This window comes from Salvelinus alpinus, chromosome 15 (genome assembly GCF_045679555.1).
Source record: "Salvelinus alpinus chromosome 15, SLU_Salpinus.1, whole genome shotgun sequence".
Classification (NCBI taxonomy): domain Eukaryota; kingdom Metazoa; phylum Chordata; class Actinopteri; order Salmoniformes; family Salmonidae; genus Salvelinus; species Salvelinus alpinus.
Genome location: NC_092100.1, coordinates 34805606 through 34815605, shown reverse-complemented (window position 1 = coordinate 34815605; position 10000 = coordinate 34805606). Strand labels below are relative to the sequence as shown.

At 47.6% G+C, this 10000-nt stretch overlaps 1 protein-coding gene across 4 annotated transcripts in view; it reads left to right on the top strand.

The window, feature by feature from the left end:
- The window catches only part of LOC139539960 (metabotropic glutamate receptor 3-like), a 59993-nt gene that overhangs the window by 42703 nt on the left and 7290 nt on the right, over positions 1-10000 (top strand). For all 4 annotated transcript variants that reach the window (XM_071343406.1, XM_071343404.1, XM_071343407.1 and 1 more), the window contains exons 7-11: positions 7087-7329; positions 7522-7711; positions 7866-8175; positions 8349-8542; positions 8675-8807. In XM_071343406.1, the coding sequence (XP_071199507.1) occupies positions 7087-7329; positions 7522-7711; positions 7866-8175; positions 8349-8542; positions 8675-8807 (1070 nt within the window). The remainder of the gene's footprint in view (positions 1-7086; positions 7330-7521; positions 7712-7865; positions 8176-8348; positions 8543-8674; positions 8808-10000) is intronic.

Genomic DNA, 10000 nt, shown 5'->3' with positions numbered 1-10000 from the left:
GAGAGGTGTTTCTCGCCTGGGCACAGTTGACATTTTACATTTATATTCTTGTCATTTTGTCCCACCAAATCAAAGTAATGGGAGTACTTCCACGCAGAAAAAGTCAATGTTTTTAAACATTGCACCAGCAGAGAAGGACTAATAATCACAAATATTTATTTGGATCAAGAAGTGTAATAGGAGGGGACTGATAACAGAAGTATCAACCTATGTCTTTAGTAAATAACTGCAATATTATTACTCAGATTGGAACAGTAACGCTGTTATATTACTAAGTACTGCAAAAAGTCATATTATTACTCTACAGCCCCAACACTGCTAAACACACACACACACACACACACACACACACACACACACACACACACACACACACACACACACACACACACACACACACACACACACACACACACACACACACACACACACACACACACACACACACACACTCAGAGCTTTGCAAGAAGCCACAGCTTTAGATTTTTATTTTTTGCTGTCATGAAATCGCAGACACCCCCCACCCACACACTTTTCAAAGACATCATTCAACTCCCACCTACCGTCCCCCATCTGCAGTAAACAAATCAGTCAACACACACACACACACACACACACACACACACACACACACACACACACACACACACACACACACACACACACACACACACACACACACACACACACACACACACACACACACACAGACAGACACACACGCAGACAGACACACATACAGACAGACACACACATGCAACCTCCTGTTCAAATAGTTGTCATATTCCCTGTCCTCTGCTCCTTTATGTGTGTGTGTGTGTGTGTGTGTGTGTGTGTGTGTGTGTGTGTGTGTGTGTGTGTGTGTGTGTGTGTGTGTGTGTGTGTGTGTGTGTGTGTGTGTGTGTGTGTGTGTGTGTGTGTGTGGTAGCAGAGCGAGGAGAGGCGTTGTGCCTTCAGGGCCGTATTGAGCTGAGAACTTACTGTAACGGTTACATGCCAGAGAACAACCTTCACTTTCTCTCTCCCTCCCCCACCCCGTTTCACACATGGAAACAGGGATTCCCACTCATAAACACTTCACAAGCTTCTTGCCTGGGTGCCATCATCCCTTCCCTCCCTTCACTTCCATCCCTCCCTTCCAGCAGATTAGCATTTATTGGGAGGATTCATGTACTGAGCGCAGCTCTGCAGAGTGGTCACTAGCTGGCACAGCCACAAAGTCATTAAACCTAACCCTAACCATAGCTTTAACCACACTTCTGACCCGTCATGTCTAACCCGATCCTTAAATTAAGACCAAAAAGCTCAATTTTGTTTTCAGGATTTTTGGGGGGCGGAAATCACTCAGGTCTGCCTACAGGACAAGACTCATCCCAATAAACCTGCTCCCTTCCATCCATCCCTTTTCCCTTTCTTTAGCTCATCCTTTTATCTCACTCTTCTCTTCTCTCTTCCCTACCTCTTCTTTTTTATAGCTTTTTCTTTAAAACCTCTTCTCTGTAGTGCTATCACTTGTTCTTCTCTTTCTATCTCTTCTTTGTGTCTATTATTTGGTTCCTCCCTTCTCTTGTCATCCCCTCCTGTCTCCTCTCTTATCTTGTCTATCACTCCTCACCTCTCTTCTCCCCTCCTGTCTCCTCTCTTATCTTGTCTATCACTCCTCACCTCTCTTCTCCCCTCCTGTCTCCTCTCTTATCTTGTCTATCACTCCTCACCTCTCTTCTCCCCTCCTGTCTCCTCTCTTATCTTGTCTATCACTCCTCACCTCTCTTCTCCCCTGCTATTCCCTCTTTTGTCTCCTCTATCACTCCTCACCTCTCTTCTCCCCTGCTATTCCCTCTTTTGTCTCCTCTATCACTCCTATCCTCTCTTCTCCCCTGCTATTCCCTCTTTTGTCTCCTCTATCACTCCTCACCTCTCTTCTCCCCTGCTATTCCTTCTTTTGTCTCCTCTATCACTCCTCTCCTCTCTTCTCCCCTGCTATTCCCTCTTTTGTCTCCTCTATCACTCCTCCCCTCTCTTCTCCCCTGCTATTCCCTCTTTTGTCTCCTCTATCACTCCTCACCTCTCTTCTCCCCTGCTATTCCCTCTTTTGTCTCCTCTATCACTCCTCTCCTCTCTTCTCCCCTGCTATTCCCTCTTTTGTCTCCTCTATCACTCTGCTCCTCTCTTCTCCCCTGTTATTCCCTCTTTTGTCTCCTCTATCACTCTGCTCCTCTCTTCTCCCCTGCTATTCCCTCTTTTGTCTCCTCTATCACTCTGCTCCTCTCTTCTCCCCTGCTATTCCCTCTTTTGTCTCCTCTATCACTCCTCTCCTCTCTTCTCCCCTGTTATTCCCTCTTTTGTCTCCTCTATCACTCTGCTCCTCTCTTCTCCCCTGCTATTCCCTCTTTTGTCTCCTCTATCACTCTGCTCCTCTCTTCTCCCCTGCTATTCCCTCTTTTGTCTCCTCTATCACTCCTCACCTCTCTTCTCCCCTGCTATTCCCTCTTTTGTCTCCTCTATCACTCCTCACCTCTCTTCTCCCCTGCTATTCCCTCTTTTGTCTCCTCTATCACTCCTCTCCTCTCTTCTCCCCTGCTATTCCCTCTTTTGTCTCCTCTATCACTCTGCTCCTCTCTTCTCCCCTGTTATTCCCTCTTTTGTCTCCTCTATCACTCTGCTCCTCTCTTCTCCCCTGCTATTCCCTCTTTTGTCTCCTCTATCACTCCTCTCCTCTCTTCTCCCCTGCTATTCCCTCTTTTGTCTCCTCTATCACTCTGCTCCTCTCTTCTCCCCTGTTATTCCCTCTTTTGTCTCCTCTATCACTCCTCTCCTCTCTTCTCCCCTGCTATTCCCTCTTTTGTCTCCTCTATCACTCCTCTCCTCTCTTCTTTCCTTTCTCTCTCTTCTTTTCCGTCTGCTGTCCAGTCTGACTCTCAGTCTCTGGAGAGAAAGACCACAGAGAGAACAGATATAGCCCATTGTGATGTTTTTCATGTGTCTCTCTCTCTCTGGGACACACTTGTAAGAGGTCATCACTCCAAACACGCCTGATTGGACTGAACATTCCCCACGCCTAACGAACATCAAACACTCACACACATGCACACACACATACACACGCCTTGCCAAATGCACATTACACACATCACTTTACATTGCAGCTCTAAAGATGTTAGGGAGGGTGGGAGAGAAAGAGGATGTAAAAGTGGGAGGAACAGAAATAGAGAGCATGAGGGGAAGGATGAAGAGACTGCCTCTGGGATCTCACAATATTTTACTCACCACCGCATTTATTGCAAGGAGAGGAGAGCAGAGGAGAAGAGAGCACAGGAAAGGAGAGCAGAGGAGAGGAGAGTGCAGGAGAGGAGAGCACAAGAGAGGAGAGCACAAGAGAGGAGAGCACAGGAGAGGAGAGCACAAGAGAGGAGAGCACAGGAGAGGAGAGCAGAGGAGAGGAGAGTGCAGGAGAGGAGAACACAAGAGAGGAGAGCACAGGAGAGGAGAGCACAGGAGAGGAGAGCACAAGAGAGGAGAGCACAGGAGAGGAGAGCACAGGAGAGGAGAGCACAGGAGAGGAGAGCAGAGGAGAGGAGAGTGCAGGAGAGGAGAGCAGAGGAGAGGAGAGGAGAGCAGAGGAGAGGAGAGTGCAGGAGAGGAGAGCAGAGGAGATGAAAGGAAAGGAGATAAAGGGCTGAGAGAGCACAGGAGAGGAGAGCACAGGAGAGAATAGGAGATGAGAGGCTGAGATTTTCCTAGCATATGTTGCACAAAGCTTATACAGTCTAAATGTTACCTGTCCCCTAGAGTGTGGTGACATCAGCTAATCAACAGCCAGACAGGTGGACTCTCTCTCTCTTTCTCTCTTTCTCTCTCTCTCTCACCCCCCTCCCTCTCTCTTTCTGCAGTATCACATTATGTATTCCCTCTCTTCCCCCCATCATTGGATTAAAGGGGATTGGTTCACCCCCTCCCAGTAATACCCAGCATCCCCTGCGGCCAGCGTGTTAGCCCTACATGGTCGAGAGTGTAATTCATTTCTGAACTACTGAATGAAAGCCCTGCTTCCCCTTACTTTTAATTCATCCAGAATAATAAAGACTCTCTCATTTACAAGTCAAGTTATGAATGTTTTTAAACTATGAATTTGGCCTCAGAATTATTTTACTCGATCTGTATTTTTATCTTCTAACTGTGTATTGCTGCTCTATAGTCTTAGTAGCTGTAGTTTAGTTCCAGCTTTTTGAGTGCATGCTGCATGAGAGAGAGAGAGAGAGAGAGAGAGAGAGAGAGAGAGAGAGAGAGAGAGAGAGAGAGAGAGAGAGAGAGAGAGAGAGAGAGAGAGAGAGAGAGAGAGAGAGAGAGAGAGAGAGAGATAGAGAGAGAGAGAGAGAGAGAGAGAGAGAGAGAGAGAGAGAGAGAGAGAGAGAGAGAGAGAGAGATATAGAGAGAGAGAGAGATAGAGAGAGAGAGAGAGAGAGAGAGAGAGAGAGAGAGAGAGAGAGAGAGAGAGAGAGAGAGAGAGAGAGAGAGAGAGAGAGAGAGAGAGAGAGAGAGAGAGAGAGAGAGAGAGAGAGAGAGAGAGAGAGAGAGAGAGAGGGGGAGAGAGAGTAAACAATAGACGGATGGTGTAGACAGATTTGCTCTGCATATGCATGCAGTGTATTGCAGTGCTTTACTGTCTATCGTAAAGCTGCAGACTTCAGCCGTTTTCCAACATCAGTGAGGACTACGGCGGGAGTTCTTCATTCCGCTAGAGCTCTCAGCAAAGCAGATACTGCTGGGGAGACCTAGGCAGAGTCACGCTAACCTCGAAGCCTGAACTGGTCTCCCAGAGCTCTTAACCTAGAACAAGCTGAGGGGAGAGATATGCCTTTCCTCTGGGCTACCTATGTTCTCTAGACAGATATGGTCAGATACTGGGTCACATAGAACGTTATAGGAAGTTGCAGGACGAACAGTATACAGGTTTGTTAGGAGTGTGTGTGCCTTGGTGTGTTATGTGTGCGTGCATACGTGTGTATGTTCAGCAGTTGGCATTGACATGTGAGTGTGAGTGTACGTTGGACACAGGCACCAAACCTGAATGAACCAGATCCCACAGCCATAGAAACCAAATACCTGTACTGGTGGGGGTGGGGATCTGATAGCAACCAAATACCTCTACTGGTGGGGTTGGGGATCTGATAGCAACCAAATCCATTCTCTTCATGGTTGTTGTTTTTCTACCACCTTGTCTTTGTCAGATCTACACAGTCATCAAAATCTCCTCCAGTAGCCTTGGAGTGGCTATAACTTGCAGTGTTAAGTCAGTACTGACTGCCAGCAAGGTCTCAGGTCTCTGTCGGAAATAGAAGAGGTACTGGTGTTGGATCAGAGACATGTGAGTGCCCTCTGGGGACAGACAGCAGACTAATCCTGAATTCTCAAACACCTCCTTAACCAGGCACAAATCACTAATGTAGATCTGAGTGAGGGACTATAGGAGTCGGGTGTAGGGACAAGGGCTTGATTTGGAATTCAGCACACCAGTTCTAACACATAATCATAATGTGGCCAATTAACCTTTAACACAAAGCTGATATGCTAATAGGGTGCAGTTATGATAATGAGGGAGGTGTGTGTGTGTCTCTGTGTGTCTAACCTTATTGCTTTATTATATAGAGAGAGATTAGCTGCATTTTGCAGTATTAAGAATGTTCAGCTATTCTCAGTCTTAAGATCTTATCAGCTTTTCCTTATTGAAATGATTTAACTTTTATTTCGGAAAGAAGCCTAAGCACTGCCAATATCCTCTGTGAGTGACAGAAAGAGAGGGAGGGATGTATTGAGGGTGGAGAGAGAGAGAAAGAGGGGGATAGAGAAGAGGTGGAGAGAGAGACTCAGGTTGTCTTTGTGATTTATGGATTTCATAAGCCCTAAACCCTCTCTGGTCTGACACTCCATACTTCTCTCATCTCATTGAGTCTTCACAGCTATCACAGCTTTAGTCCTAGTCAGCAGACACGCACGCACGCACGCACGCACGCACGCACGCACGCACGCACGCACGCACGCACGCACGCACGCACGCACGCACGCACACACACACACACACACACACACACACACACACACACACACACACACACACACACACACACACACACACACACACACACACACACACACACATACACAGGCTAACAAATGCAGTTACGTTCGCACACACACAAACACACACACACACAACGATGTCAGCTTTAGTCCCAATCTGCCACCGTGCTCAGAACCATGTGCTATAAACCAGTTAGAAGGGGACCCAACAGACCACACACACACACATACACACACACACACTCCCATGAGTTTCCTCTAGAATACCAAGTGTTCCGTAGATGGTTGTCCTTATATGACCTGATCCTGAGGTGCATATAAAGCACAGGGTCTATGTCAAGCACATAACAGTGTCATGGGGAAACAGGCCTCACTAAGACACACTGAGAATTTACAGCCCCTCAGTAAACACACTCTGACTCTATCTTGGTCATTGTCACAGCTCTGTATAGGCCTACCTCATAGGGGTAAACATCAGTCAGTCACCCTCATGCGTTTCCTCTTGAAGTGGAGTTTCAGTAAACCACACTCACACAATTACTAATTTTGTCCAGGCTTTAGCTCGACTTTTTGTGGTACAGAGGCAACAGGTTCAATCCCAGTCAGTAACATTAGTGTTGTGACACTCTCATAAAGCGGTGTATGTTCTGAGCTTCTTCTCTCTGCAGTTGTGTTGTTGAGTACAGGATATTGTCCTCAGTGAGATGCTGTAACAAAGGTCTTAAAGCTCCAGAAACACTTGCTACATTCTTAGTTTGTCACACCGACTGGCTCTGTACGTGGTGTATGTCTTGGAATCCAATACACCCCTCTGTGTGACACTGCTTTGTTTATATTGACTTTGAAATTGAAATCCTGACACTAGTTCCATTCTGTTTCTTATCTTCTCTCCTCATCTCTCTTCTCTAATGCCCTACCATTCTCTTTCACTCCCCTGCTCCTCTCCTCTCTCCTCATCCTTCTCTCTCTCTTTTCTCATTCTGTCTCCCCCCTCCTTCTCTCTCGTAGCTCCCTTCTCTCCTCCTGGTAGTGAAACCGTGGTGAAGTTTGATGCCTATGGCGACGGAATGGGACGCTACAACATCTTCAGTTACCAGCACAACGCTGATCGCTACGGATACGTGCCCATCGGTGAGTGGGCGGAGACTCTGAGCCTGAGCAGTGACCTGATTCGCTGGCCAAGGGAGGTGGTGCCCCCATCCCAGTGCAGCGACCCGTGTGCCCGCAACGAGATGAAGAAGATGCAGGCTGGTGAGGAACACACACACACACACATAGGGCTTAAGCAGATCTAGTGACATCACTAGCAGAAGTTTCAGTGTAATTTGTTTTGGAAGAATGAAATGATTGGAGCAGCTGGCTCTCATGTAAACATCCTAGTTTCCTTTTCTTACATAAAAGCTGCCTAAGGTAATGTATTTGTTTTATACCTGTATCTTGTAGGAGAGTACTGTTGTTGGATCTGTACGGCGTGTGAGGCTCATGAGTACCTAGCTGATGAGTTCACCTGTTCGCCCTGCGCCCCTGGCCAGTGGCCCAGCGAAGACCTCACTTCCTGTTACGACCTGCCTGAGGACTACATCATGTGGGAGGATGCCTGGGCTATCGGACCAATCAGCATCGCTGTTGTTGGGTGAGAAGTTAGAGGAGAGGAAAAGTGATCAGTCTCATCAGTTGGGATAGGCCTAAAGTGTAGGCTTTTGTTCAGGCCCAGCATTAACACTAGACACTTTTCCCAAAGGGGATTCAACAAAGTAAACTGAAACTGATCTACTCACCATCTGCAGGTTCCTGTGTACATCGCTGGTGTTCTGGGTGTTTGTGAGACACAACAGCACGCCCCTGGTGAAGGCATCAGGCAGAGAGTTATGTTACATTCTACTGCTGGGTGTCTTCATGTCCTACTCCCTCACCTTCCTCTTCCTGGCCAAGCCCTCGCCTGCTATCTGCGCCATGCGACGCCTCGGCCTCAGCACCTCATTCGCTGTCTGCTACTCTGCCCTGCTCACCAAGACCAATCGGATCGCCCGGATCTTCAGTGGGGTGAAGGACGGGGGCGGGACCACGAAGCCGCGCTTCATAAGCCCCACGTCCCAGGTCAGAGGTCATCCTAGCTGTCAGAAGATGGGGGAGGGAAGAGGGAGGGAAAAAAGAGATGGAGGGAGAGATAGAGGAACAGAGGTAGGGAGAGATGGAAGGAGGAGGGAGATGGAGGCAGATTACAGATAGATCATTTAGATGATGGTGTTGCTCTTCCCTCCCCTCCCCAGGTGTTTATCTGTCTCAGTCTGATATCGGTCCAGTTAGTGTTGGTGTCAGTGTGGTTGCTGCTGGAAGTTCCTGGTACCAGGAGGTTTACGTTACCGGAGCGACGGCAGACAGTGATCCTGAAGTGTAACGTCCGTGACTCCAGCATGCTGCTGTCGCTAGGATACGACGTGCTCCTGGTCATCCTGTGTACTGTGTAGGTGGTGCAGAGGTGCTGCGTGTGATTGTGTGTGTGTGGACTTCTGAAGGTTTATCATTCTGTTTATTGCGTAAGCCTTCAAGGTTTGTTTATTCTTTCATTCTATTTGTCTCCTTTATCTGATCCTAGGTACGCCTTCAAGACCAGGAAGTGTCCAGAGAACTTCAACGAGGCTAAGTTCATAGGTTTCACCATGTACACAACCTGTATCATCTGGCTAGCCTTCCTGCCCATATTCTACGTCACATCCAGTGACTACAGGGTGAGAGCAAGGTTCACACACACACACACACACACACACACACACACACACACACACACACACACACACACACACACACACACACACACACACACACACACACACACACACACACACACACACACACACACACACACACACACACACACACACACACACACACACACTTGCATAAACACACTTACTGTATGTACACAACCTTTATATTCATCATGAACAAACATAAGGGCAAACGTTTTAATAAGACACACTGCTGTCTTCCACTGTCGCTGGCTGCAGGATATCTGTCCTGACATGTCATGCTAACTGTTTTATGTGCACCCTTATAATGTTAATCCAAGAGGCTGCCAGGTACTGACAAACTGTCGGCAAGCAGAGCAAAAGGAGGGTATGTGTTTACCTGATCCTTACAAATCACACACACACTCACACACACAGCCTTAGGCTGTGGAAAGAATTGCTTGGCCTTGGTAATCTGACTTGTGAGGTAGAGAGAGACACACTAACACCACGGCCTTGCCTGTGAGATGGTGTGTGTGTGTGCATGTGTGCACTTGTACAGGAAGTGGGTACACACACATTTGTTCTTGCTTTTCTGTCTGTTCATACATACGTCCATAAAAAGCATGCACTCTTCCTTCCTCTGGTCCTCTGTTCCAGTGTAGTTACCATGTTCTCTGTCTCCCTCTGGTCCTCTGTTCCAGTGTAGTTACCATGTTCTCTGTCTCCCTCTGGTCCTCTGTTCCAGTGTAGATACCATGTTCTCTTCCTTCCTCTGGTCCTCTGTTCCAGTGTAGTTACCATGTTCTCTTCCTTCCTCTGGTCCTCTGTTCCAGTGTAGTTACCATGTTCTCTTCCTTCCTCTGGTCCTCTGTTCCAGTGTAGTTACCATGTTCTCTTCCTTCCTCTGGTCCTCTGGTCCAGTGTAGTTACCATGTTATCTTCCTTCCTCTGGTCCTCTGTTCCAGTGTAGTTACCATGTTCTCTTCCTTCCTCTGGTCCTCTGTTCCAGTGTAGTTACCATGTTCTCTGTCTCCCTCTGGTCCTCTGTTCCAGTGTAGTTACCATGTTCTCTTCCTTCCTCTGGTCCTCTATTCCAGTGTAGTTACCATGCACTCTTCCTTCCTCTGGTCCTCTGTTCCAGTGTAGTTACCATGTTCTCTTCCTTCCTCTGGTCCTCTGTTCCAGTGTAG